Source organism: Rhea pennata, chromosome 1 (genome assembly GCF_028389875.1).
Source record: "Rhea pennata isolate bPtePen1 chromosome 1, bPtePen1.pri, whole genome shotgun sequence".
Classification (NCBI taxonomy): Eukaryota; Metazoa; Chordata; class Aves; order Rheiformes; family Rheidae; genus Rhea; species Rhea pennata.
Genome location: NC_084663.1, coordinates 67,763,025 through 67,789,433, shown reverse-complemented (window position 1 = coordinate 67,789,433; position 26,409 = coordinate 67,763,025). Strand labels below are relative to the sequence as shown.

The 26,409-nt window shown below is 44.8% G+C and overlaps 1 protein-coding gene across 1 annotated transcript; it reads right to left on the bottom strand.

Annotated features, from left to right (window-relative positions):
- Positions 1-8,151: 8,151 nt before the first annotated feature.
- WNT5B (Wnt family member 5B) lies at positions 8,152-25,878 on the bottom strand. Its single transcript, XM_062570248.1, has 4 exons — positions 25,784-25,878; positions 24,775-25,022; positions 18,180-18,472; positions 8,152-9,636 (listed from the first exon to the last, which is right to left on the bottom strand). Exons 1-4 carry the CDS (start codon positions 25,861-25,863, stop codon positions 9,178-9,180), a joined length of 1,080 nt encoding a protein of 359 aa, XP_062426232.1. The 5' UTR covers positions 25,864-25,878; the 3' UTR covers positions 8,152-9,177.
- Between the last annotated feature and the right edge of the window lie 531 nt (positions 25,879-26,409).

Sequence of the window (26,409 nt, the reverse complement as noted above, 5' to 3'; positions counted from 1 at the left end):
GCGGCGGCGGCAGCGCGGCTGCGCGCGGGGCAGGAGCCGGCTTTGGCGCGCGCGGGTCGGGGAAAGGAGGAACGCGCCTCCCCTCCCAGCCCGCTGCGCCCGCTGCAGGAGCCGGCTCTGATTGGCCGAAAGAAGCGAGTGACGTTTGCGCGGGCTTTTGTTCTCCGCCGGCGCGCGCTGGCAGGTGTGCGAGACGGTTGCCATGGCAAGGGCGGTTAGGGCGGTTGGAGCGGGCGGGCAGGCCGGCCGGCCGGCCGGCCCGGGTCGGCCTGTCGCTATATCCGTCACATCTCCGGGGACAGTCCCTCCTGCCCCCGGAACTGGCAGCCCTGGGCCTTCTGCGAGGGGCAAAGGGTCGCCTTTCCCCATTGGAAACGGCCCACCACATAGCCTTTGCCCTGGCCTGACAAAATGGCACCCTGCAGGCATAGCCATGGGGCACCTAGGCACAGCACGATGCCCGGCAGGCTGGGGCAGACACTGGGAAACTCTTCTGTGGGGAAGGTGGGAATAATCCCCTGCAGCCTGAAGGGCTGCCAGCACTAGAGCAGCTACGTCCAATTCAGAGGCACAGAGAGGGGACACCAGAAAGAACAAGAAATTCTTTTTTGAAGTCATGGGAAGTGTGGGCAGAATAGCAGGAAAACCTATGTGACTTTAAGGTCTTAGCTTCTGGAATTGTGTCCATGGGGAAAATGGTGGAAACCCAAAGCCTGAATCTTGCACAATGAGGCTAGTCAAAATACTGCAAAAACATCCTGTTAGGGGACAGTCTCATATTGTCAAGGAGAACAATTAGGAGTTAGATAGGACTTGTCCATCTGTTTTTTTTTTTTTTGTTGTTTTTTTTGTTTTTTTGTTTTTTTATCTTCTGTGCCTTGCTGAGACACAATCCTTTAAAGTACCCACATCAGAAGTTGTATCTCAAACATTTTATTAACTGCAAAAGAGATAGTTATGGGAGCAAATTGTCCCTATAAATAAGTATCTGAAACATTTTGGCCTGAAACACCCACGAAAATTAAATAAATATAATTTCTTAAAACTTATGTTTATAAAAATATGATTCTCTATTATCTGCATTAAAATAGCTGCCCCCTCTCAAGCATTCATTATAATATTTACATAAGAGTTTTGAAGGGAGCAAGACAGTTATCGAACATCAAGATTCAAAATTACACTATTAGATAAATTTACAATTTCTACCAGTTGTCAAAATGTATTTTGATGGCACCAAGGCAGCAGAATAGCAAGTAGCAGCTGCAGTGTCTGCTCCTAGTTTTACCCCCTGCCTATTAGATGAAGTATTTCCTGTCCCATGTTTCAATATTTCATCTGTAAACTGGTACTAATTTTAAAATACTTTCAGCCCTACTGATGAAAATATAGGCAAAAACTGCATGTCATTCTCATCTGCCATTTCCCGTCACAAGTTTATATGTAATCAGACAATTAAGAGAGAAATTGAGATAAGAATAGTATTCTAAATTAATCATCAAATGAACTGATTTAAGGTGGTTTATTCTGGTTCAAGAACTTAAGAATCAAAAAGCAAATCTGTTCTGTGCAGTACAGGGCAATTTATTCATTTGGAAAGATACATTTTAAAAACCTGGGTTATGTACGTCTTGGACATTACAGATAATTCCTAAAAATCACAGGGTTAATACAAAACGTTCATTGCCCTCATTTTCTCTGATTGCTTTTGTCCTAAATACATAGTCTTGTACTTTGGAAAAGTTAGCAAGTCATTACTTACCTCTGTTATTGTTCCAGAGGCAAGAGAGAGCAAATTTGCCTGTGGTAAATGAAACTGAGACTGACTAGAATAATCACAGTGAATTGCAAAGAGGCTGCCACTCTAAAACCCTGGTCTAGATGTTTTCTCAGCCAAAGAAAGGTAACGGCTAAATGCTTATGAGGCTGCTTGAGGCTGTGAACATGGCAGGGCTGCAATTAGCTCCAGGAGAGTGACTGTGACATTCCTGAAGTGACACTGGCTCTACCCCACATTTTTTTCCCCCTGAAAGGCATGATTGTAATGTGTCCTTGCATGGTAATGCCTTGTTCTGCCCATCCTGAACTGATGATGGTACTTCTGGAGTCATATGAAAGACTGACACAACTATATGGCATTCTAGGAACAGCCAAAAGACTGTGATTCAGAAGGAAATACAGGATATACCTTATTTCTGCAAGCCTTTAAAATGCTTCATCCCTGTGCACAAACATATTTGAAAGACTTCCTTCTGTATTCTCTAGGATGGGTGCAGCCAAGTGGGTGGCATGGGACATAGTGGTCACACTACCACAGAGCAGCAGCACTTGTGGGGAAAAGGCCCAGGGTGGAGGCAGTACTCTAATCTCTCTGGGCTCCAGGAAAGTTTCACCTCATCGTTCCCTTCGCATTTCTTTATAAGATTTAGATAATTATAGAGATGCACAAGTTAACGAACCCTGCCCAGACTGCTGAGCTGAGCTCTGCAGCACTGTAAGAGGACACAGCAGTGGTTGCTGAGCAGAGGAGAAATGTGTAAGCATCAGCAGCACTTGGTGCCCATGGGGAAACAGATCAGCAGCAAAAGTAGCAGCAAGATAGAATTTAGGCAGCTGGATTTTAAGAACCTTTAAGTGCCTCAAGGACTTTCAGCACCAAGGTGCCTGTAGCAGGATCCGGGGACAAGAGTGGGGCAGCAAGACTCTGTGAGGGCGAGAGGAGGAGGGAAGCAGGGCTGGTGGAGCAGGAATGAGTATAAGAAAAGGCGGCAACAGTGAGACCTTCCTAGAAAAAAAAAAAAAAAAAAGGAAGACCCACTGATAGCTCCATTAATAAGACTCTACAAAGAACCAATTTCTTTGGTATATTAGACTCTTCCCAATACCTGCCTGCACACTCTTGGGAGCTCCCAGTCAGTACTGTCTGTTAGGAAGGAGAAATTAAAATGGGGCTGTCTGTCAAATGTAAAGAACAACAGTAATTTTAAAAGATATGCCTAGCTGTGGTGTTTTTCCAAAATAAAAGAACAAAATAAAGGAAAATAATGTTATGATAACATATCTCTTTATATGTGCCATGGGATGCATTGCCTGACGTGTGAGTGGTTACCACTGCTCTCTACTGGTGCTGGGACACGTAGCATCTAGGGTAACTTCACATAGCAGAGGTGCCAGTGGTGTCTGAGATGTATACATGGATCTGTCACACAATGGACCCTGCCTCCCTGGGTCACAAGAAGGCTCCTGGTCTGCGTGACGCTGGCATCACCAGCTGAAACTGTGTCTGCGATAATTTGGCCACCTTTCAGGTCACATCGCATCAAAAGAGGGCTGGCGGCGTTCTCGCACTGTGCTGCTCAAAGCAAGCACATCCAGCGGAGGCAGCGCTCACAGAGATTAGGACTGTTGTTGGGCTTTGAGGAAAATTTCTTCTAGCTATGCTCATGATGGAGAGAAATATTTACAGAATATTGCATCTGTTTGCTAAAAAAAAAGATTAAAAAAAATATTACTGTTTTTCCTTTTACTGGGAAATGCTGTCTCTTTGTAGAGGACAGGTAGCAAAGTCCAAACAAACAATCAGGCAGAAAGTATTAAAATTACAAACAAATGAAATGACGCCAAATACTCTTCTTCCCACATGGCCCCCATACACACCAGCTTACCTTCCAGACCTTCCCATGTAAGCTAGTGGTTAAATATGTAGACAATTTTCTCTGGAAAAGGGAGAAGGAGCCTTTCCAATTATATGGGAAGAGACTGCAAACCCTTTCTCCATGTGCCTCACTGTGAAGATACACAAATTCTGCCAACCCAAGATATATTTTCCAGATTGCAGTTACCTGAATGAAGACAGAGCCCTAATTCTGCATGCTTAAAACTGAAGTCTTGGTTCCTTGACAAGGAGCAGTTTGGATTTTCTCAAACTGGCCTCCTTTTTACCTCTCCTAATTACCTTCTTTCTGCAATGCCTGTGACCCTTGAACCACCAGTTCCCCCCTAATAAACTATAGGCCTTTAAATAGTTTAGCAAGGTCTTGTGGAAAGCTCAAGTGCCCTACACAGAGCCAGCATAATCCAGTACAGGGTAATAGTTAGTACTTTATTTTATGGCTGTCCACCAGCATGGGGAAAAAGAGAGAAACTGCTTCTCTGTGTTCACTGAAGAAGAGGAACTCCTGACCCTACTGTTGTTCCCCCTTTCTGTACTTGAGGAAATGCAATGAGTAGGTCATGTTTTTTTTTTCTTTTTCTTTTGTAACCCTCTAATGCAACAAATAGATTTCAACTGTCATTTAAACAGCACTAAGGAAGAAAAGGGAATAGTAACAGCTTCAGGCTCTGCAGGAAAGAACTGACAACAGAGAATTTGGCAGGAAGGCATGAGCATGCTGTGATCATCATATTTTGCTGGGTTTTTTATCATGATTTTGGGATTTACAATTGCTGATCATGATTCTTTTTTGTCCCTCCTGGTATGTGTTCTGCTGGCCACAGAGATCTGTTTTGCTTATCTTTGATGTGGGTTATATTTAGACTTCAGAGCTGGTATGCTCCATAGCATGGACCCACTCCCAGAGCTGGCAGCTGTCTCCCGGAGCTGGAGCTGGAACAGGCTCAGCACACTACGGCCTTTGCACCTGGCAGCCTTCCCACAAGCACACACAGTGGGGCAATCAATGCCCGCATGCAGCCCTCCTGAGGAGTCAGGACATAGCTAGGGTATGCATCAGGGCCAAGGAGATGGGATGCATTCCTGGGTCCCATGGTTTGGACATAGCCAGAGTCTACCTTTGAGGAAAATGGCATCCAATGTTATGTTCATATCTGCTCACTGTCTGTTGTATGACACTTTAGAGCCTGCTGCTCAGTGCAACTTTATTTCATACAGTATCTTCTAGAAACTATATGGCTCAAAATGTAGTTAATAAAAGCTAAATGAGAGTGAATGTGCATAAAAGCCACTGTTCCTGGACAACCTAGTGACAGATATTTTAGAAGTGCCCTTTAGTTGATGAAAGGTATTTCCTAAGGTCTCCTTGGGATGTTCTGTGTACGCGTCAGCTGATCAAAATACCATCTGTATTTCTGTAGCCACAGATGATTAGGAATTGCTCCCACAGCATAATTTAAACCTACTAGACTTATCCCTAGACAGGCTTAAGTGAGCAGAGAAAGATCTTCGCCTGGTTGATAATATATGACTGAATGAGATCTGCTTCATTTGAACTTTGTTGGGGCTACAAAAGTTGGGTCCAGATCAAAAGTGTAAGTTACATTTATACTACATACTAACAGCCTTGCTGTTTCCCAAATGGCAAAAGACAGAAATCTCTCCATCACACTGAGCTCTGGGGAGCCACAGACTTCCTGAGGACAGAGAATGTGAACCACCGAACAGCGGAGACTGGCCTATAGCCCGGTGTTTTCTGAGGGTTAACAGGTCTACTTATATTTTCTCACACCACCACCACTATTTTTCTACCTTAATTAATCTAAGAGGGTTTCTATTTTTTCTGGGATTGCATATTTCTTAGCATACCTTGCACTAGAATATATTAAGAACTCATTCATTCAGTTTATGATGTATATATTACTAACTAGTTGGAAAGTGATGACATATTCGCATCTTGTGCAGCTTCGTTCAGGAGCCAATGTTTACTGATTTGCAATAACCATATACTTGCATAGTGCCTTTCATCCTGAAATACTTCAGTTTTACACGACTTACGGGTGGTCATTTCTAGCAGCCATGAAGTGCACCAACTTCAGGGCTGGAATGTGGCAGTTAGTTACCAACACATACTATATAACAGTGTATTGTGTGAATATCTTATCCATATGAAACTGTAGATAGAATTCAAGTAGGCAAGTATCTGATTCAGAGACTAGGGCAGCTTTCCTAAGCCTTACTACAAGATATTCAATAGCCATAGATAAACAAGTCTTGAATTTACCTTTCTTTTATAAAACAATGCTTCTTCCACTCCTGTGCCAGATGAGGATTTTTGTGCAACAGCCCCCAGGCTCCTGCTGAGCCCCTCAACAACTACCTTCAAGCACCTGCACCAGCATTGGCCTGGCTGTCCCTAATTGAGCATATCACAGCACAGTGGGGATACAGCTGACTGACTGAAAGAGTATATAGAGTAGGCCTTTAGTTACATTTTTTTCCTCTGTATTTCTCAAAAAAAAAAAAAAAAAAAAAAAAAAAAAAAGGTAGCCTGCTCCTCATCTTTTATAGCAGGATACTGGAGACTAAAATGCAAAGAAATTCAGTAACTTGTTAAAGTTTACAAAACAGATAACTGACAGAGCTCAGAATCAAGTTTAACCACCCTCCAACAGCCCTCTACCACTTTGTCCATCCAACAGTCCACAAAATCCACCACTTTCTAGTTTTCATGGTGAAGAAGCAGTTCCTCTCCAGTTTTATGTTTGACTTTCTTTGGCTTTGCATCAAACCAAACTTACTGTGCTCTGACTTATTTTATACTTACTACCATCCTAAGGAGGTTCTTTTATGTGTGCGTGCCATATAAATTAAGTTTTAAGCTAGAGCTTAGCAGAATCAAATTTTTGGATATAAAACACCCAGAAAGTCGAGAAGGCTGAAACTCAGGTCTTATGAAAAAGGGGATGGGGAGGGCAGGGCGGGGGATGGAGGGGGGAGAGAAGAAAGTGATCCAGTGGTCACTTCTCTCATATCACCATATGGTCCCAGTCCAATAGGAACTACTGGCTCCAACCAGGCTGCCAGAGGTCCAGCGTTCTGGGACAAAAAGCCAAAATCATCTTCTTTCCATCCAGACAAAATTTTGGGTTGGGAAAGGGACATAGCTGGGGCACCCAGATGAATAGTGGCCCTTACAATGCCAACTTTTCTGCTCCCAAAGTTGTTTACACTCACAAAAGAAACTGTGATGCCAAACTGCAAGGAGAATTGAGACTGCCTTTAATGTGTGGTCTTTATTGGGAAGGCCAAATTAAATCATTTTGAATTATTAGACATATTAATAACACCTAAGGGTGTCATATAAAAATATCTGACACCTTTAAGTACTGATGTAATCAGGATGGACAAGAACATGAGGTGAGGGTCACGGGAGGAAAGGTCTTTTTAGATGTATCCAATATAGAGTAAGTTTTATTACTGGGTTAGAAATGTATAGTATCCCAGGAGTGAATAGCTCACACATTTGATCTGATCTTGGGCTCAGTCCAGCTCCCACTGAAGTTTAATGGGAGTTGGATCAGGCCATTGCACTCACATTTTTTCCATGCATGGAAAACTATTTCCGTTACTTTGAATTACAATACCACTGGCTTCGGATTTTATATAATAAAATAAATCTAGTCCACTGTTTATATTCCAAGAAACTGCATTCTGGGATGCCAGCAAATATATTGCCTGTTGGATTTAAAAAAATAAAATAAAAACTGGACACATTGCTTTAAAAAAACAACAGCTCCTAATTATTTAACATAATTTTTCTTCCTTACGCTTTTCTGGACTCCTCAAATATTTGAAGTATGAAAGGTACATATAAATTCTTCTCTGGTGGTTGAAATGGTGGAATCTGTAAAACTGCAATGTTTTATAAGAAACAGAGGTTTAGTATAAAAATAATAATCTTCATGACTGGCTCTTTGCTTATTGGCGTATTTTGCACATCTTAAAATTCATAGAAAAAAAACTAGGAATGTCAGTAAGAAAGAGGGTGTGTATTAGCAAACCCTTGCATTTTGGGACTGGCTTCTCTTGATTGTTCTATGACTGCAAATGAACTCTGCAGATGCTAAGAGGCACAGGAAATGTCCTGTGCTAGATACAGCATTTGTTCCCTGTTTGATGGATTGGATTGTACTAAAATTCCAAAGTGGTAAGACTGATTAGCAGACTTGGTAACAGCTTCTACCCTACTACAATTTTATTATACTTTTATTACCAGTGGAAAACACAGAAAAGACTTCCATTAGTGAACATCTGTCCGTATTCTGGGAACAAATTTATCTGTGGCTAGTTTAGATCAGGGAACAGCATGGCCCCTGGGCTCTGAAATACCAAGCTGCAAAATAAAAGATTCCCCAAAAAGAATAAAAACACACATATACACAAGCAAGAGAGGGAAAGAAACCTCAGTGAGGGGTGTTTAATGTTAAAGAGAAATTGTACATCTGGGATGGTGGTGGTAAGGATTTTATAGCGCTGAACAAAGTGACCACCTGCATCCACTTCAAAGAGGAAAAATGGCAGCAGTATGAGGAGTACTTACGCAGTCATGTGTATGCGTGCAAAACGTCTGTCTACTGACAAAACATGAAGTATATTTCTTTCACAAACATCTCTGCACACAGGCAGCTCCTCCTCTACCATGACAAGTTAAGTTTCAGTACAGGGTTGAAAAGAAAAAAAAAAACTCTCTTGTATATGTCCACGTAGTCTGCGATCTGACAGATTCCCCTCTGTCCAGGTGGTACAGAAGAACTAGATGCTGGCTTCATGGGGACTCCCAGGCTGTACACTTCTCAGCCATGGGTCCTGCCTTCCCTCTTCATCGTCAGCTGCAAGGCTTCCACCACCACATTCTGCTCTGTTCAGTCTCTAGGCATGGTTTACAGCACTCTGCAGTTTAAGTCATATTCTTGTCCATGAGACTTGGCAACTTTCCCTCTACTGTAACCCTTAATAGGGACCAAAAATTGCTTCCAAATCCCTCATTGGGTTTAGTGGGGTGGAAGGGTTTGAAATGCAAGTAACTAGGACTCTCCCATGTCTGGCTGTAATTTCAGATGTCCACTATTAGGCAAAATGCAGACATTTAATGGTGAGATAGTAGAAAGAACCCACCCTTCTCCTCCTCCTCCTTGCTGACCTTGTTTCTGTAGTGAGATGGTGCGTGCATGTGCATGCCTGCGTGCAATGGGCGTTCTTTCTGTCAGCAGCTCCCTGAACCCCTTCTCCCCAACTGAAACATCCAAGGGGAGATGCACACAGACAAATTCCTCAGCAGAATCAAAGGAATAGCAAAGTAGCCAGTCTGATGGGGGAAATTTCAAAACCAAAGTGTCTCTTAAATAAGCTTCTTTAATTATTATCATCATCTGTTTATTTATACAAATATAAAATATATTTATATAGATTTATATAATATAGATTTGTTGCTTTGGTGGCTCTTTTCATTTACAGACGTACTGGTCAACGATCTCTGTGCACTTTTTACACTTGACGTAACAGCACCAATGGAACTTGCAGTGGCAACGCTCCACTTGGACACTCTTGAACTGGTCATAACCCCGGCCGCAACACATCAGCTCACACCCATCCATGCCCTCTGAGGTCTTGTTGCACAGTCGGCCCTGAGTGCCCAGCGAGCCAGTGGTCTCATTGCGCAGGCAATAGTCCGGGCTAGGGTCAACGTAGACCAGGTCCTCCTGTGTAGGCATGTTGAAACGGTTGTTCACCAGCTCCAACTTGCCCTTGCGGCTGATCCTCATGGCGGCTGCGCTGTCGTACTTCTCCTTCAGCAGATCACCCACCTTGCGGAAGTCAGCCAGCTGCAGCCAGCAGGTCTTGAGGCTGCAGGAGCCTGACACGCCATGGCACTTACAGGCCACATCTGCCAGCTTATACACGGCCTGCAGGAAAAGGCATCAAGCAAAGTGTAGTTATTCTTGCTGCAACTGGCAGCTGGCCTAATTACAATCAATTCTTCACATTTTCATAATTGCTTTGATTATCCCCCAATTTCTGTTGTTTCTCCCTTCAAAAGAGACAAAAATCTCTCTTCCGCCTGTTGCAACTGCGGCTCTCTTGTTTCCTAAATATTTCGAGTTCTGATCACATTCCCTCTAAACATGCCTTCCCCACTCCTTCCTCTTTTCCTTTGGCAAATCTCTGACCTGATGGCAGGGCCAAGAATGGAAAAGAACGAGGAGGAAGAGTCCTATCCTTGTGACATATTCCTGGAAATGCTGCTAGTCTCATGGACTACCACATATAACATCTCTTTCCCTTCAAAGTTCATAAAAGAGAACACTTGGGAATCTGTTCATTTGCTATCAATTAAAACAGGAAATGATGCTATAGTTCTAAAAATACATCTGTATCCTTTTGAAATAAATCCATGGATCTACACGTTTTCCTGCTGTCTCTGCTGAGGATCTTGCTCACCTACAGTTTCCAAAGGAGTAGTTGTTTTCCAGGAAAGAACAAGCAGAGTTGGTAGTAGCAGTGTGAAGGATTAACACTTTTACACTGAAACAAAACAGTTCTCATCTTTTCAATGTGTTACCAGTCTCAGTACTTGAAGAACAGATTTGCAAGCCCAAACTGCAAATTTGCGCCATCTTGTGTTGAGATATTTCACTACTCTAAAATTACTGTAGCTATGGAAAAGGCCTACATTTTAAAAAGCAAATACAATTTTTCAGTGCTGTCTTTTCTGAGATGCTTTAAAGTTTCAGAAGTTCGTGGGGGCTAGAGATGAATCGGACCTCTGAAAATGTGGCAATGCCTGCTGCAATTTTGGAAACCGAAATTAACAAATAATACTGAAAAATTAGGCCAGTGAGATTTAAATTCTCAATAGAACAAGTATGTGATATATAGAAAAAGACTCATTTCTCTCCTCTCTCCTCCCCTAGCTAGGAGGAGAGAAAGATTAAAAAATACTCTAGAATAACACAGGTCAAAACCTATGAAAAAATAAACTGAAATGCAGGTTGGGTTTGTTCTTTCCATTAATTTCAAGTGTAAGTACAAAACTGCAGATTATGTGAGATCCTGTCAGCACTAACAGGAACTTAATAAAGTTTACAAAGTGAAGAGTTGGCATCCACATTAAATCAGAGGTACTAAGTGTTACAGTATTTTACTTCCAGAAATCCTATGCATTAAGTACGAGGCTCACATCTGTTTTCCCATAACCATCCTGCATCTTGCACATTTGCAGGGCACTGCTTCTGCCAGATCCCACATGCCAAATAGAGCTATTTGGCTTAAGCTGCAAAATTACCACCAGCTGTATCTGGTGTGGGAGATCACGGAATGGGAGGAAAAAATAGGATGTTCTGAAGGAGATGGTGAAATATGTCTTCCAGCCAGGTTTTATGCTGAAGAAAGCAGCCAAACACTGAAGTTACTTCTCTGCCTCACTCTTTGACACAGAATAAAGTTTCCCAACTCTCTGCATTTGCTTGCCAAAGGGGTAGGTGATTAAAGCAATTTCACATACTGCAAACAAAGCAATCTGCATACAACTACTTTCTAAACCAGCAAAGAGAGGTCAGAGTCTTCCTAGAAAAAAAGAAAAAAAGAAAAAAAAAAAAAAGAAAAGAAAGAAAGAAATGGTTCCTGGTATAGCTAATGTCTTGTGCTTTTGACAGCTAGTGAAGATTCAGTATGGCTTAACCGCTAAATCACATGGATGCCCACCCAGCTCCCAAGCAAGTCAAGGGACTGAGTCCTTAAAACGGGGAAGCTTTAGTTCTGTTGTTCTGAATTCAATTTACTGAAGCAATTCCTCACAGTGTAACCTAACAGCTACAGGCTGGGAGTTAAGCACTTGTCTTGGACTGAACTATAACTGCAGAGGACCAACCACACTGTTACTTATGATTCCTGCTGTACTGTAACCAGATAGAACTACAGCTGAATTTCCCAAGCCCCAGACACTTACTATATCCTCACTGCCTTGCCAGTCTGCTTGTTATAAGCTTGTGTTAGCACTTTTTGGTTATGGTTCTGTCAAATCCCAGACCACTCATGCCTGCCTTGCCCTTGCATATGTTTTTATAAAGTATTATGATTCTTCCTAATCCCAAGCTTTGTTCTTTTAGAAAAACACTGCAACTTGATCCCTCCCAGCTAATGTCATGGGACTGAGTTTACTCTGACTTGGCTTAAAGCAACTGATGCTCAAAACATCTGGCCCATGTGGGTAAGAGCTGTGCCGAGGAATGCAAATGCTACCAGTTATCGCAGGAAAGCATGGCGCCACTTGGCCCCACTGCTGCCCCCAGCTCCTGCTATCAACATACCGTGGGTGTAACCGTACCTTCGGTCTCAAAATGGCTCTCCCACTTGGATGGGGAGAAAGTAGAGGAAATTGGAGAATTCCTTTCTGACTGAGCTGGGGTCACGGTAAAGAATAAAAGACCTCACATGTAGTTCTAAAGGCAGGGTCTGATCGATGGCCGTGCCACTTAAACAGGTTGAAAATACCTTTAATGGAAGGGCTTAACGCCCTTTCCTATAAGCCCAAGTTCTCTTCCAACTGTTTTCTCACAAGAATGGGAATGGGAAGAGAATTAATGATGAATTCCTGTGTGGTCAATTAGCCAGACCTTCTTCCAGGCTCTTCTGGCACTGGATTGAGTGACTGATGACTGAGGCCTGCCATATGCTGACTGGGTAAATAGTACGGAAGGACTGACTGCCACAGCCTGCCAGACAGGACGGCGGATAAGGAAGGAGGGGGAGGGGAAAAGGGGGAATAAGAGAGGGTAATGGAGACCAATTGGAAAAAAAGACAGATGGAAGGAAAGGACATATTGAGATAACAGCCAAAGACAAACAAACAAGAGCAATAAAGCCAGGAGCCACTACCAGGAGGACTCCAAAGTGGAGTGAAGAGGTGACAAGGTCAGGACTGCCTGAAAGATAAGAAGAGCTTTGTTCTCTTTATGTCCCTCTCACCTCCTTGTGCCATCCATGGACAAATTGCCCTCTTGCCATCAGAGCTCCTCAGGCTTCAAGGAGGGCTTTCTCACCTAGAGGAAACTGAGTGGCAGGACATGGCAAAAATCTGCCTAGAAATCAGAAGACATCTCCACTGGCTGGGAAATGGGGGCCAGGCTGTGTGTGCTGGCACTTGATGGTCACTTAGCAATGACGACTGCTATGTCTGTAGTACTTCTATGCTTTTCTCTTTCCTTTCAGCACCAACTTTCAGCAATATGGAGTTACACAGATACCTTCCAACTTCCAAAAACAGAATCCCAGAAGTGAAAACTTAACAGTTAGGAATGCAGGACTAGATGAGACCTCCAGGGTTATTAAGTACGATCTCTTGCTATTGTGGGCACCACTTCTAATAATATTTTCCTTTAAAATATTGAGTGGCCTTTTAAAAGCAATTAGGTTTTTAACCACCATTACTCTGATCACTATTCCAATGATAAAGTATCCTTTTTCTTATTTCCAGACTAAATTTATACACTCAGTTTGGCCATTTGCTATTGTGCCAAATTGGCCTTTTGCTTAAAAAGTACTTTTCCTTCTCTGCTATTTATCCCACTAACATAGACATCAGTCATATTCTCTCTCAACTTTCACTTTGTTAGGCCAAACATGGCAAGCTTTTCTAGCCTGCTTTCCTAGAAAAAGATTCCTACCCCTTGGGTCAACTGTAACAACCCTTTTCTAGTCTGAGGTCATTCTGCTTGGGAATATGACAGTAGGCAGTAGGTAATATTTTAGATAGTAATACAATGGCATTAATATTTCCCATATCTTATGAAAATGTTTTCTTTAATGCATCCTAGATATTTGCCACTTTCACAGCCACATTACATCTGCAGTCATCTGCAGCTGACCAGTGCATTCAGTTTGTTTCCTACTGGTTTCCTAAACACTAGAAGCATTTTTCATACAAGACCTCAAATAATGGTTTTAATGTTGTTTTATTAAATGTCACCCTTTTCTTTACTGCTGCAGTCAAAATTAGCTGATGGACAAGATCCAGAATCTCCTCTGTATTCATGATACCTGCCAACTTTGCATCATCAGCAAATTTCATCAGCACATTCCTAATATTTGTGCGAAGGTCCATAAAGAAAATGTTAAGCATTGGTCTTGAGGTCAGCCCATAAAGAACTCTGTTAATTAAGCACTCTCTAGATCAAAACACACCTTTTCACACAACTTACTGACATCTCCACATGAACAAGTTTCTTATCCATCTCATAATTGCTATCCTTTTCCTTATCTTTCCCAATTTAACTGTTTCCCTGTGGAAAATACAAGAAATGTCTTACACAAGTTTAGATAAACAAGACCTGTCAAATATATTTTGCCTTTCAGGAAATCAATAATGTCTTAAGAGAAAACTCATGAGTTAGCTTTGTATGATCATCCTTTAAGAAATACACGTTGAATTACTCCCCATTTTGCCATTTCCTCTGAGTTATCCTTTCCCTCTAGTCAGCCTATTCACACTGCCTGTGCTGCCAGATGCTAGCTCTTTCAGAGTATTGGGAGAAAAAGTGGGCACTTTTTATGATTTGAGGACTTTAAGCTTTACTGTGTTTTGTTTCCACCTTAGTGACAGTAATTTCCATTTCTGGAAATTTGCTTCTTTTCTCTCCCCATACCACTCAGTCTTTGCTCCTGTATGTCTAACAGCCAAGAGGAAAGGTTGTCCTGCACTGGTCAAACATCATTCTGACCAGACAACCCCAGAGCACATAGCAATGCCATCTCTGAGCTACCTCAGGCCTACGCTCCAGATCCATTCACAGTCATCTCCTTTCCTGAGCCCAGTACCTCCATTCCTCACTACCCCCAAATTCTCATCCACTCAGTCTACCCCCAAAACCCCAATCTTATTTACTTCCAACGTTCATAGAATCATAGAATCAGTAAGGTTGGAAGGGACCTCTGGAGATCATCTAGTCCAACCTCCCTGCTTAAACAGGGTCACCCAGAGCATGTTAGACAGGGTTGTGTCCAGGCGGGCCTTGACTATCTCTAGAGAAGGAGACTCCACAACCTCTCTGGGCAACATGGTCCAGTGCTCCGTCACTCTCACAGGGAAGAAATTCCCCCTCATGTTCAGGCGGAACTTCCTGTGCTTCAATTTCTGCCCATTGCCTCTTGTCCTGTCACACGGGACAACTGAAAAGAGTTTGTCCCCATCCCCTTGACTCCCTCCCTTCAGGTACTTTGCTGCCACTTGACTCCAGTCTTCTCCACTCTGAATCACACAGTCCTAAAATCCTCTCCTTTAGCAGCCCCCCTGCTCCATCCCAGCTCCTCCAGATCTTCCAGTTGTGAATTTCAGTGCTTGCTGCTCAGCTCCTTTTCCTTTACCTGTCCAACACAAGAGTTGCTTCCTTGTGCCTTCCTCGCTCCCATAGGATGCCAGCATCATTGGCCACTTCCAACTGTCCTAGGCCTTTCCTGCCCCTTGGGTGCCCTGCCTTGCTTTCCACAAAAAAAGCACAGTCCCAGGGGACATTAAAATTCAGCCTATGGACACTTTTTCCCCAGGCAGGCATCTTGAAGTCAGAAAAAGACATATCCCGTGAAGCAGACATACAGTATCCATCCCCATGAGCAATGCCCTCATTCTGACTTGAAACCTGAGGTAAAGTACTCACTCACCTTTATATGGTGAGTGAGTACTTTGGTGAGACCTGCTGTCTTTAGACTCAGCCCCATCCTCAATCAACAGTAGTCTCACTTCTGATTTCTTCTTATTTGCTTAGTATAAGAACATTTCACTAATTTATTACCTCTTGTAAGGTCTAACTCGGCTTGATTTTTTACTGTTCTTACTTCATCTTTACACTTCTTGACCTCTAAGAGATTTTCTTTATTTATTTGCTATCAGGTCTTTCGCCCTCCCCCCCCCCTCCATTCTTAGTAGGCTCTCAGGCTATTGCTAACAGCTTCTTTGTGGTAGTTATTCATTCAGTGAGATCTGCAGATTCTTCCTACAAGCTTTTTCCTCTTGCTTGGCATGCAGAACCATAATGGCTTTAGCATTTTTGACTTGAAAAAGTTCCAGACCTCCTCCACATCGAGCTCCTCAGCTGAGTTTACTAACCAGTTCCTTTAGTTTATCAGAGTTTGTTCTTTGAACACCACAAGCTTAATTACACAGCTGTTTATACTCCATTTCATTTACTCTAAAATGACTAGTGTTCACTTAATCTAAGATGATTTTCTATGGCCGTTTATTTTATAGAGCCCTAACTATTTATCAAAACAAGCTTAAAATAACATTGCCTTTTTTCAGACTCTTTGGAAAACTTTAGTCCAGTCTTGCACTGACCGGAGACAAAGAAATCACCTGGCCTTGAGAGTCTTGTCTACATAGTCCAAGGAAGCCTGAGCATTATAGCAGCCCACACACAGTTTAAACAATTTTCTACATTATCATAATGGTGGGACATAACTGTTTTTAAGCAATGTTCCTGATCAGGACAAAACTTTCTTCTGTCTAAAACTGTACCATCCTTTGAAGTCACAGCTCAAACTTTCCCCTGTAACAAGACAGGTGTAGAGCAAGTGTCTTCTTACTTATCTTCTAATACAGACGTTACTACAGTGAAGCCAGCCCCTCCACAGGCCATTTGCTTTGTCTGGTTCTCTCAAGACAACAGAACTGGCTTTTAAAAGAGTTCCTAAACCATGCACTCCCTGTTTTAACCAGAATATTCATTTGTAGTAATACAGGTTCATGACTCCAGGCATATAGGATGTTCAGTGTAAGCAATGCAGAGAAGAACTTCAACACAGCTCCTCCATGGAGGAACTGAAGCCCCTTCTAAGCAAGGGCAGTTATAATTCCAATCTCCTTGTCATCCCAAGATTAAAAACAAAAACAAAAACATACAAACCACTGAGTTCCAGAGCTCTCAAGTCTACTATTTTCCACCATCTGCAAATTTACCCCAATTTGGTTTTGCAAAAAAAAGTAGGGAGCATTTGCAATGCTTCAACCTGACATATACCAATTTCACAATGAAAAGAACACATTAAGTCTTCTTTGACTAAAGAACGCAGCTGCAATTATATGCAGAAAAGCAACATATGCCTGGGAAAGGGAAAGATAACTCAGTAATAATCAGAAGTTAGAAAGAACAGAAAATTGATAAGGAAAACTAAGGATATTAGTGAAGAATGTACCAAAGAGCAAGGCTAAGAATATTTAATAGGATTTTTTGTAGCATTAGAAATAAACCTTAGAAATGCTCACTACTAGGTAGCCGTGGTAACATTCTTAAGCATCATATAGAGAAGGCAAAAAGGTTCAGTAAAGTGTTTCTGTTCTACATTTGGAAAGAAGTGGGATTAAGCAGTTATACCACATAAGGATGATGATAAACCTTCCAGGCTATTAGTCACAGACAGACGGATTGAGTGAAAAGCAGATGTGTATACACTGAATGTATAAGAAGGGAGCAACTTCACCTATGTTTATGGCATCAGAGAGACCAGTCCCAGAACCCTGCATGTAATTCTGGTATCCGCTTTCTTAAAAGATATGGGAAAACTGGGAAGGGTACACTAAAGTGACACAGATATGATTTGATGGCTGAAGAAAATGTCTGAGAGCAAGAGAGACTTAAGTGCTCAATCTAGTTGTCAAAAAAGAGTGGTGAAAAAATTGCAGTATATAAATACTTCCATAGATAGGAAATTCTGATTACTATGGGGCTCTTCAATCTGGCTGTAAAAGTCAGAAAAAGAACCAGTTGGAAGCCGATGCCAGATAAATTCAAATGATAAATGAGGCCCAATGTTACAACAGTGAGGGTGATTAATGATGGTAGCATACTACAAAGGGAGGTGATGGATTCCCCATCTCTAGGTTTCTGCAGATCAAAACTGGGTATCTTTTCAGAAAATGTCTGTTGCCTAAATGCAAATTTTTTGGCCCCAAACCAGGGTAGCTGAGCCGGGTGTAAATTTCAATGATAGCCAGGCAGTCTGATTCAGTGTTTGTTTTTGGCCTTGATATTCCCAAGAATCTGAATAATGCTAGCAGAATAAAACTCCACAAGCCGACTTCCTGTTCACCACTACCTTGTCACTTCAGCGACTCTGGGAAGAAGTTCCTGAGACATAAATCTTGAAAGTGGGCCATGACTGGACCAGGTTGATTTGGTAAGGGCTTACATGTCTGCATGCATGTGTGCCAGCCAGTATTTCAATAGACCCAAAAGCTCGCTGGCTTTAACATAATGGCTGTCTTCCGTTGCCAGACTGGAATATAATACTGTCTATAATCAGAGAAATGGAAACAATGTGACCATACACCCTTTCAAGGGATTTAATAGGGCACTGTTGGGCTATCCCTCATCAAATCTCCCAGCAATCTGTTATCCAACTATATCCTAAGCTCAAAATCTGCCTCGGAGAAACAGGAAAGGGTCATCATTCATCTTACCCTGCGACCAGCCTCGTTGTTCTGTAAGTTCATCAACATGCGAGCCTGCTCCTCCGAACCTTTCACGTAGTTTTTCTCCCTCTCCTTGGCATCCACAAACTCCTTGGCAAAGCGATATCCATACTCCACATTATCCCCACAGCCGCCCCACAGCCAGTCTCGGGGCAAGTCCTTGGGCCGGGCTGTCCGGCTGCAGCCACAGCTAGAGAGCTCTCCTTCCCGGCAAGCCCGGCTGATTGCGTTCACCACCCCGGCAGCACTGACAGCGTAGGTGAAAGCAGTCTCTCGGCTACCTGTGAGAGGACATGAGGAGCAAATTAACAAAAGACAGATCTCTTAAATGAACACAGCAGCCATGAAGGAGGGACTACACTCACCCCAAGCAGTGGGAAATGGTGTGATCTGAGTAAGCTCGCATAATTAACTGGCACAAAGGCACGGACGATCAAGTTTAAGGGAACCACAGAGTTTTGGCAAAGGGAAGTGGGAACCGCCATAACACAGGCTTACATTCCATTTTTCTTTCCATTTCATATTAATGGCTCCAGTCAACTAACTGTTCAATCCTGGCAGTTTCTGTGCACCCAGGATCAAACCCAAATATCCGCTGTCATACCAGAGATGGGGCTGAGATTCCTTCTATGGCCTGGAGGAATATTCTTGTGAGTGGCATGTACTTTATGAATTTGTAGGTGCTGCTCTTCAAGGATTATTATTACACTCATGTTTGCCCATTTAAGATTCCTGGAAACTAGTCTTTAGCCCAAAGAAATAGCGACATCAAGGGCAGGGACTGCGCAGCCTTGTTCCTATTTCTGCCTCAGACCAACCCTTCAGAGTGCTCTGATTCTAACATGGAGGAATCGCTCAAGCAGGCTTATGCGGCCTTGTCCGCCGAACCTGCCAGTAATCATTGAGAACGATGCATGAAGTCAGGTCTGTGCAAGAGAAGTGATCCAGTTTAACCAACTATCATTCCAGCACTGTTTTAGTTTAATTGCGACAAACACTTCTTTATGGACACCTCAGTTCAAGTCAATCTTATTTTGGTTTAATTAAGGTCTGCTGGTAATTACTTCGAGATAGACTAAAGGAAACCATTTTTACACTAAAACATCAAGACAGAGGCTCTCCTAGCACCTACAGAAGTGCAGTGCTGGAACGAGTAAAACTTTCCCATGTAGACAATAATAAATGAAAAGACTTTCCATTTGCACTTCTACTAGAGACTGCCCTGCTTGCAGCATATTCCCTATACAGTTTAGAATACAAGCCAAGCAGCTGGATCAGTCTCCAGTTATGTATTCCTGGCATTGATTCAGCCGCAGTTTGACCGGGGCACCTCTGCAGCCAGAACACTACATAAGGCTAAGTGTGCTGTGCAACCCAGTGCTGTGGGTCCAGGGGGAAAGAAGGGGACAGAGGCAACCCACACTTGCACTGACACCACACAGTGTAATAAATAATTGAACCAACACCTTCTGGGTCATTGTTTTGTCACACTTTCAGATGATAAAGAGAACAACTGCCAAAGCTTTACTGGAACAAGCAGTATGATTTTGAGGAGCTACTTGCATCAAATCCCAGCAAGAGATGACTGTCTAATGCTCTCAGCCAAATAACACTGACCTCAGAGGGCAGATCCTCCAAGAACAGTTTGCTACCAATGTGTGACACTCTCAGTGCCAGCTCCCTCAGCAGGACTGAGCTGATGCTTTAGGTAGGCTCTTGTTCCAATTTGCATGAGCTGACAATCTGCAATTAATAGCAGCTTATCACCAGCTTAGTGGTACTTGACCCAAGACAAAGGCAAGTGGTTACCCACCTTGCAGAACAACCTGTGATTTTTTTTTTTTTTTTTGTTTGTTTGTTTGGTTTTTTTTTCCCTAAATGAGGGTTGTACACTAAGAGTTTCTGCCAAAAGAGCTGCTGCTCTGGAGTAGATCATAAAGCAAATCCAACTCCTACAAGGGATGCATACTATAGAAAGGAAGGCCTTAACAGCAGATCTTAAGGGAAGGATTACTGCCTCCAAACCCTCCCTTGAATGAGAGGTAAAGAGAGTGACTCCTAGTCAAGGTAAATCAGCTGAAAGAGGTGGCTAAGGGAGCCACAGTCATTTTGCAGTGAGTAACACTCAGCTTTTACTGAAGTTGCTTGTTTTGCATGTTACGCATACCTCTAAGGTAATGGAATAATGAGCAGCTTACTCCTACTGCTCTGTGCCTGTATGGAGAGAGCTCAAAACACATACAAGCAGTAGATGTCCTAATGCTGCAGTTTGTTCAACAGAGAGTGCATCAATTCAGGTGCTTAGGATCCTTAAAGTGTGGTTGAGATTCCTGTATGGAAAGTACAGGCTGGATTTGTGCTTTTACTATCATGTTTTAACCATTTCCATGTCTGAGATTGTAGCAGCATCACAGCTCAGTGTGCCTGGGGGATTTAAGGGGTTCAGGCTGCTGAAGATGGCAGTGGGAAAGGCTGAGACAAGCAGTGGTGGTGTTGTTCCTTGCTGCGCACGAAGCAGAACCAACCATGATTTTTGTTACATATAGTTTTGGAACACTACAGCTTAGTTTGGAAGGTGACTTCAGGTATGGGTGTGAAATCCTGTGCTAATACAAAACAGTTGGTGACTGTGGTCTTAAACATCCTTGTTTTCAGTTGGTCTCCTCAGTGTGTTGTCTCTGCTCTCCTACCACACCTTCCAGCCAGTAGAGTTTTATCTCATCTGCTTTTCTCAAAATTCACTCCAGTTGTCAGTGTTACTCCCTAAAGTTGTGCAAACACGAACAAAGGTTACAGAGAAGGTCAGGCAGTAATCCCCCTCCGGCCCTCTTGCACGCCTTCAGCAAGCTCTCCTAGGCAGGTTAGGTGGCCAGCAGTGCTGCTGTGCCCTGGGCAGGCCAGGGGTGATGCCCGGGGGCTACGGTCCCCAGGCCGGTGTGGGAGGCTGGCAGGGCTGGGAGCAAGGCTCTCTGCAGAGCAATGCTGCCCTCCTGTGCCCGCCTGGCTCCCTGCTCCCCAGGCACGGGCCAGGAACAAGGGACGGAGCCTGGGGCTGCATGGGCTTTCAAGGGCCACCTGCGAGCATCCTCCTGTGCCGTACTCAGATCAATCGCAGCAGCTTGTTTTTTCTTGAAGTACAAATGGAAGCAGAACTGACCTCAGTGGGGAGACTGAGATAAAAATGATAAAAATTTGTTATTCTAACATTTTTGATGAAAACATCTTTATTTCAAATTATCTTTTTAGAAAGCACTTTCCTAAAGCTTGCTGATCTCAAAGAAAAATGAGGAAAAATATTTCTCTCTTTTTTCTTTTATGACTCCTTTTCTCCTTTTTGCATTTGAAAAGGCAAAAAAGATAAGATCTTTGGCTCTAGAAATGACTGGACTAACCTGAAAAACTCAGTCTTGCATTTGGGATTGCACTGAAAGAGATTACAGAATAGGCTATATGCTCCCTCCTCCCCTAAAAATTCTAACACTACCTGATTGGGCGCTCTGTCCTCTCTTTCATATATGTTGGAGTAATTAATGTATATACATCTGTATATAATCTATATAAGCACACATATACAGCCTGTAATCTGTATTGATAGGGCAAGAAGCAACTTCAGAAGGATAATTTTTATACGTCACCAATTAGATATTGCTTTTGAATGAGCCGCAGACTACATTCCAAAGCTAAAAGCCATTCTCACGATAACACAAACACTAGGAAAAACAAATGTTAAAAAGCAGCTGACTTCAGTGCTACAGATACCTCTACAAAATCTTTGTATTATCGGACTGCCTCACCTCTATAAAATGCACAAGATGAAGGTGTAATGATTAAACACAGACCAACTGCCAAGTAGCTGTTCTGTGAAGGTGGAAGGAAAAGAGTCTTCCAGGTTTCCCAGTGAAGACCCTCCCAAGGATCTCCCAGGTTTTTCATTTGGCTGGAGTAGGTTTTTCTCCTGTCTCATAATCTAGAACAGCTCAAGAAATCATGTATGGTATCATAACACACGCCATGCCTGCATTTGTGGGTGGGCAGCCTAGAATTATTGGCACACTATACACCTTCTGGGTCCTTCTTATCTCTTGTTCCCGCTCTCTCCACCAGACTCTGGCATGCCTCTGCACTCTTGCAGATACTCTGGTCTCCAGACCTTTTTTGTGCCACTGGAACAACAGAGGGAAAAAGGGCTGTCATCCAGAATTGGGGCTTAGAGGTTGAAAACAGGAGACAGGCACACAGTATGAACCCAGGGAAGAATGACTTTATAGTTGACATGACCTAAGAGATTGAAATGGTTTCTTTTCTTCTCCAGCATGGAAAATAGATTTGCTGAAATAATGTGCAATACCCCATTACAAAGTAAGAAAAAATAAAAATTGAAAGTAGAACTAAGAGAAAAGAGGCAGTGTCATCCTTTACAGCCACTTATCACTGAGTTAGACAACACTGATGAATCATCATAAAACCCGTAAAGCTCCAGGCTACTTTTGGCAACAGTTTTCTAACTTGTCTTCTCTACTGTCTTGCATTAGAGGAGAAACATCACCCTCCGAACATGCTCTAACTGACCAAAGCAGAGGATTTAATGGAGCCAGGTTCAAAACTTGTTGTTAGAGTAGCTTTTTAAATAGTGGGCAACCTCAGGCAATGACTTCACAGACATCAGCAGATTCCTACTACAGATGCATCAGCATTCTCAACAAACAAACATCACCCATCTCCCCAGAAAAATAGCAAAAGGACTGCTGGACATAACCATCACATATGCACATCTTTCCTCACCAAAATCCAATCCACTCTCAATTTAAAGATCAAACTAAATTTTTAAAAGGATCAAAGTAATTTTAAAAAGGAGGAATCTTCCCTCTTCCTTTATTCACTGTAGTCCCATCTTCCCATACTCCTACTGATCCTTTCTGTCTGCTTTTCTTCCTTCAGCTCTGAGCTCTGCTTTCTCTTCAGTTCACCCTTACTTCTTCTCCACATGTGGACTCTCCCACTAGACTAGCAAAGGATGAGGTTTGCCCCAGAAGGAGAGAATCATCTTTCCTTACGTCCTTGCTGAGTCACTAGGCTCTCTGGGAACCTTAAATTTACCCCATTCTTTGGCATGCTGAGGCTATGCTGGAGGGAGGGATGCCAGATGGGAGAGATGGAGAGTATTTGCTGTCATGACACAGCTCCAGTCTCTGTCCCTTTCCTTTTGGTGGCTCAACTTTAAGTTTTCATACCCTGAAGCACAAATTTTAACTATCTGGGACTGTATGTAGCATCATCTGGCCACCACCATCGCTATAAGGGAGCAAGAGATCAAGGATGCGCAGATGCCTTGGATGTGTTTCAGAAGCTGAAAGTATGGGTCAGGAAACAGAATTTCCCACGGGATTACCCTTGAGAAATACAGGATTTCTTAGAGTATGGGCTGAAGAGATGGACAGAAAGGGTGGAATTGGAATTTGATGGGCTGAATTAGGGATTCTGAGACACTAACACATGCTGAGAAGTTACTAAAATTTTCCAGGATGACGCCTAAGAATTTTACAGTGAGCCTTCAAACGGAAGGGATTAAGGGCCTTGGTTATTTCAGCACCCTATTGATTTGACCACAGAAGTGAAGAGGTATAAAGATTGGTGTTGTCCTGCTAGGGAGCTGTTTTTTGAGCCTGGAGTGCAAAAAAGTGTAAGCAATGCCGGGGGTCTCTTCCCATCCTCTATTAAATGTTTTCCCTGATCCTACCACGGAGGGATAGCAGAGATACTGGATTCTTTAGTGGTAAATGACTGGCTTTGTGGGTGGGTAATAAAACTTCACACGAGGGGTGGAGTGTGCATGCCAGCGTGTGTGCATGTGTGTAAGCTGCTGTTTTAACACCTTTTCTTTATTGTCCTGGCTGTCGGACACATCAAACCAAGCCCGGATTTCTCAGTTTCTTGCCATCAGATCATTGCATTTCAAAAGGAGCTGGGACAATGTAGCTAGGTCACACCTCAATTCAAGTGCAGGAATGGCCTGTCAATGCGCCTCTTACGGCCAGCAGGGCAGGAATTATAAAAATCTCTTAGGTTTACACAGAAAGCAGCAGAAAAGAGAGAAGCTGGGGGGGGGGAGAAGAGATCCCAAATCAGGGAGTCAATATTTCCCCTGTATCTCAGGGCTACATTCCCTGTCCATGGGCACTCCAGATGCTGGGGAAGATAATGCGGGTCCATTGTTCCTGGCTCCAGTTTCTTCCCTCCCTAGCTCCAAACAAGCTCACTAAACAAAAGCAGCCCCCTCTTCCTGACCTTCCCATGTCCTGTGTCTCCCCTTCCCCAGAAGGAAATCCCCACCCCCCACCCCCTTGGTAACTCCTGCTGTAGGTCAGGTGCATAGCGCCTGTCAGGCGCGGGCTGCACAGAGGCAGCGCTTGGGCAGCTCCAGCACGCCAGGGAATGGAAAAGCTCGTTTAAGGGAGCTTTAGGAGCACCGCTAATGGGGCTCATCACTCCTCCGTGTGTATTTGAACAAAGGGAGAAAGCTGCACAGAAACACCCGGCGTGAGTCCAGCATCTGACGCCTGCCAGCGGTGCTGGCTGCTCATACCTATTTTCATGACCCGGCCAAAGACGGAGATGTTGTCCACTGTGCTGCAGTTCCACCTCCGCTGCCGAAACTGGTACTGGCACTCTTTGATGGCGCTGCGGGCCCCCTCCCCGATGAAGACCATGTGCTCCTGGTAGAGCTGGCACAGCTTGCGCTGCCCAGGGGACAGCCCCGGCAGCTGGCTGCACACGGGCTGCGCGCCGATGATGTACATCTCAGGTCTCTGGATGGGGTTCATGGCCAAAGACCTACAACGAGAAAAAAAAAAAAAAAAAAAAAAAAATCCAACGGAGCCTGGGGGAAGAGAGCCGAGGGTCCCCTCTGCCGAGCGCCCCGCACCTCTCCCCCCCCAGCCTGGAAGCACTGCCCGTGCCAGCTGCCTCCCCCTACGCCTCTGCCAGACGCGAGTCTTTTCCAGGGCTCTAGCGGGAGAAACGCAGCTCGTTTGTAACCTGAGTTTAAACACTGAGGGCACCCGCGATGGGGAGGGGGCTGAGAGGAAGCTCAGTGCTTTCTCGGCGAAAGAAGAAAGTGAGCTGTTCCGTGCGGGCTGCCAGCGAGCGATGCCGGCAAGCCGCGGCGTTTGCCGCTGTTCAGGGGCTGGGGACTACGGGGCTGCTCCTGGGGCTTGCGGCAGTGGAGAGGAGACTTTGTCCATCTTCTCCTCGAGTTCCCCCCGCCCCGCGCCCCGTTTCCAGCAGCCCGTTCGGGATTTCCAGGAGAGCTCACAAAAAGCACCCCCGAAACAACGCTCGGAGGGGAGAGCGGCAGCGAGGCGGCTGCGTCCCTCGTCCCCACCACTGGATGGGACGGGGGGACAACACCTGGGAGAAGCGAGCTGCTTAAATAATAAAAAAAAAAAAGCAGCGAAACCGCGACGTGCAGGACGGGGCTGACAGGAAACTTCCCGCGGGGAAACCTACCCCGGTCCCGGCCCCGGCCCCGGCCCCGGCCCCGGCCCCGGCGCCGGCGGACAAAGGCGCCGCCCGCCCGCCGCTCGCTCACTCACCACCAGGAGTTGGCGTCGGCCCCCGGCGAGGTGCAGCTGCAGAGGAGCGCGGCGGCCAGCGCCAGCCTCGGCCCCGTCATCGTGGGCTGCGGGCGGCGGCGGCGCTGCGGCGGCCCCCGCGGAGGCGGCCGCCGGGACGGGGCGCCCTGCGGAGAAGCGCGGAGAGGCGGCGGCGCTGCAGCGGCGCCTGCGAGCGGCGGGGGCGCGGCGAGCGCGGCCCGGCCGCGGCGCCCCCTCCCGCTCCGCCCCCGCCAGCCCCCCCCCACCCCCGACCCGACCCGACCCGACCCGCGGGACCCTCCCCCGCCTGGGGGGGCTGCTGGTGCCGCGGGCCGGGCCGGGCCAAGCGGCAGGTGCGCTGCACGGACACTTAAAAGCGCCCCGCGACGGCAAGCGGAGACCTTCCTCCTCTCCTCCACCACCCCGGTTTTGGACCTCCTCACCCAAAATAGGCTTCAAAAGGGCCCCGCTGCAGAGCCCGGCCCGCGCCCCCTCCGCGCCCCTGCGAGGCAGAGCCGGCGAGAGAGGAGCTCCGACGGCGCCTCCCGTGCCGGGTCCCCCCGGGCCCAGCTGGGAGCCCGAACGCTCCTCCGGGCCTTTCCCCCCACGAACGCAAAAGCCTGCGC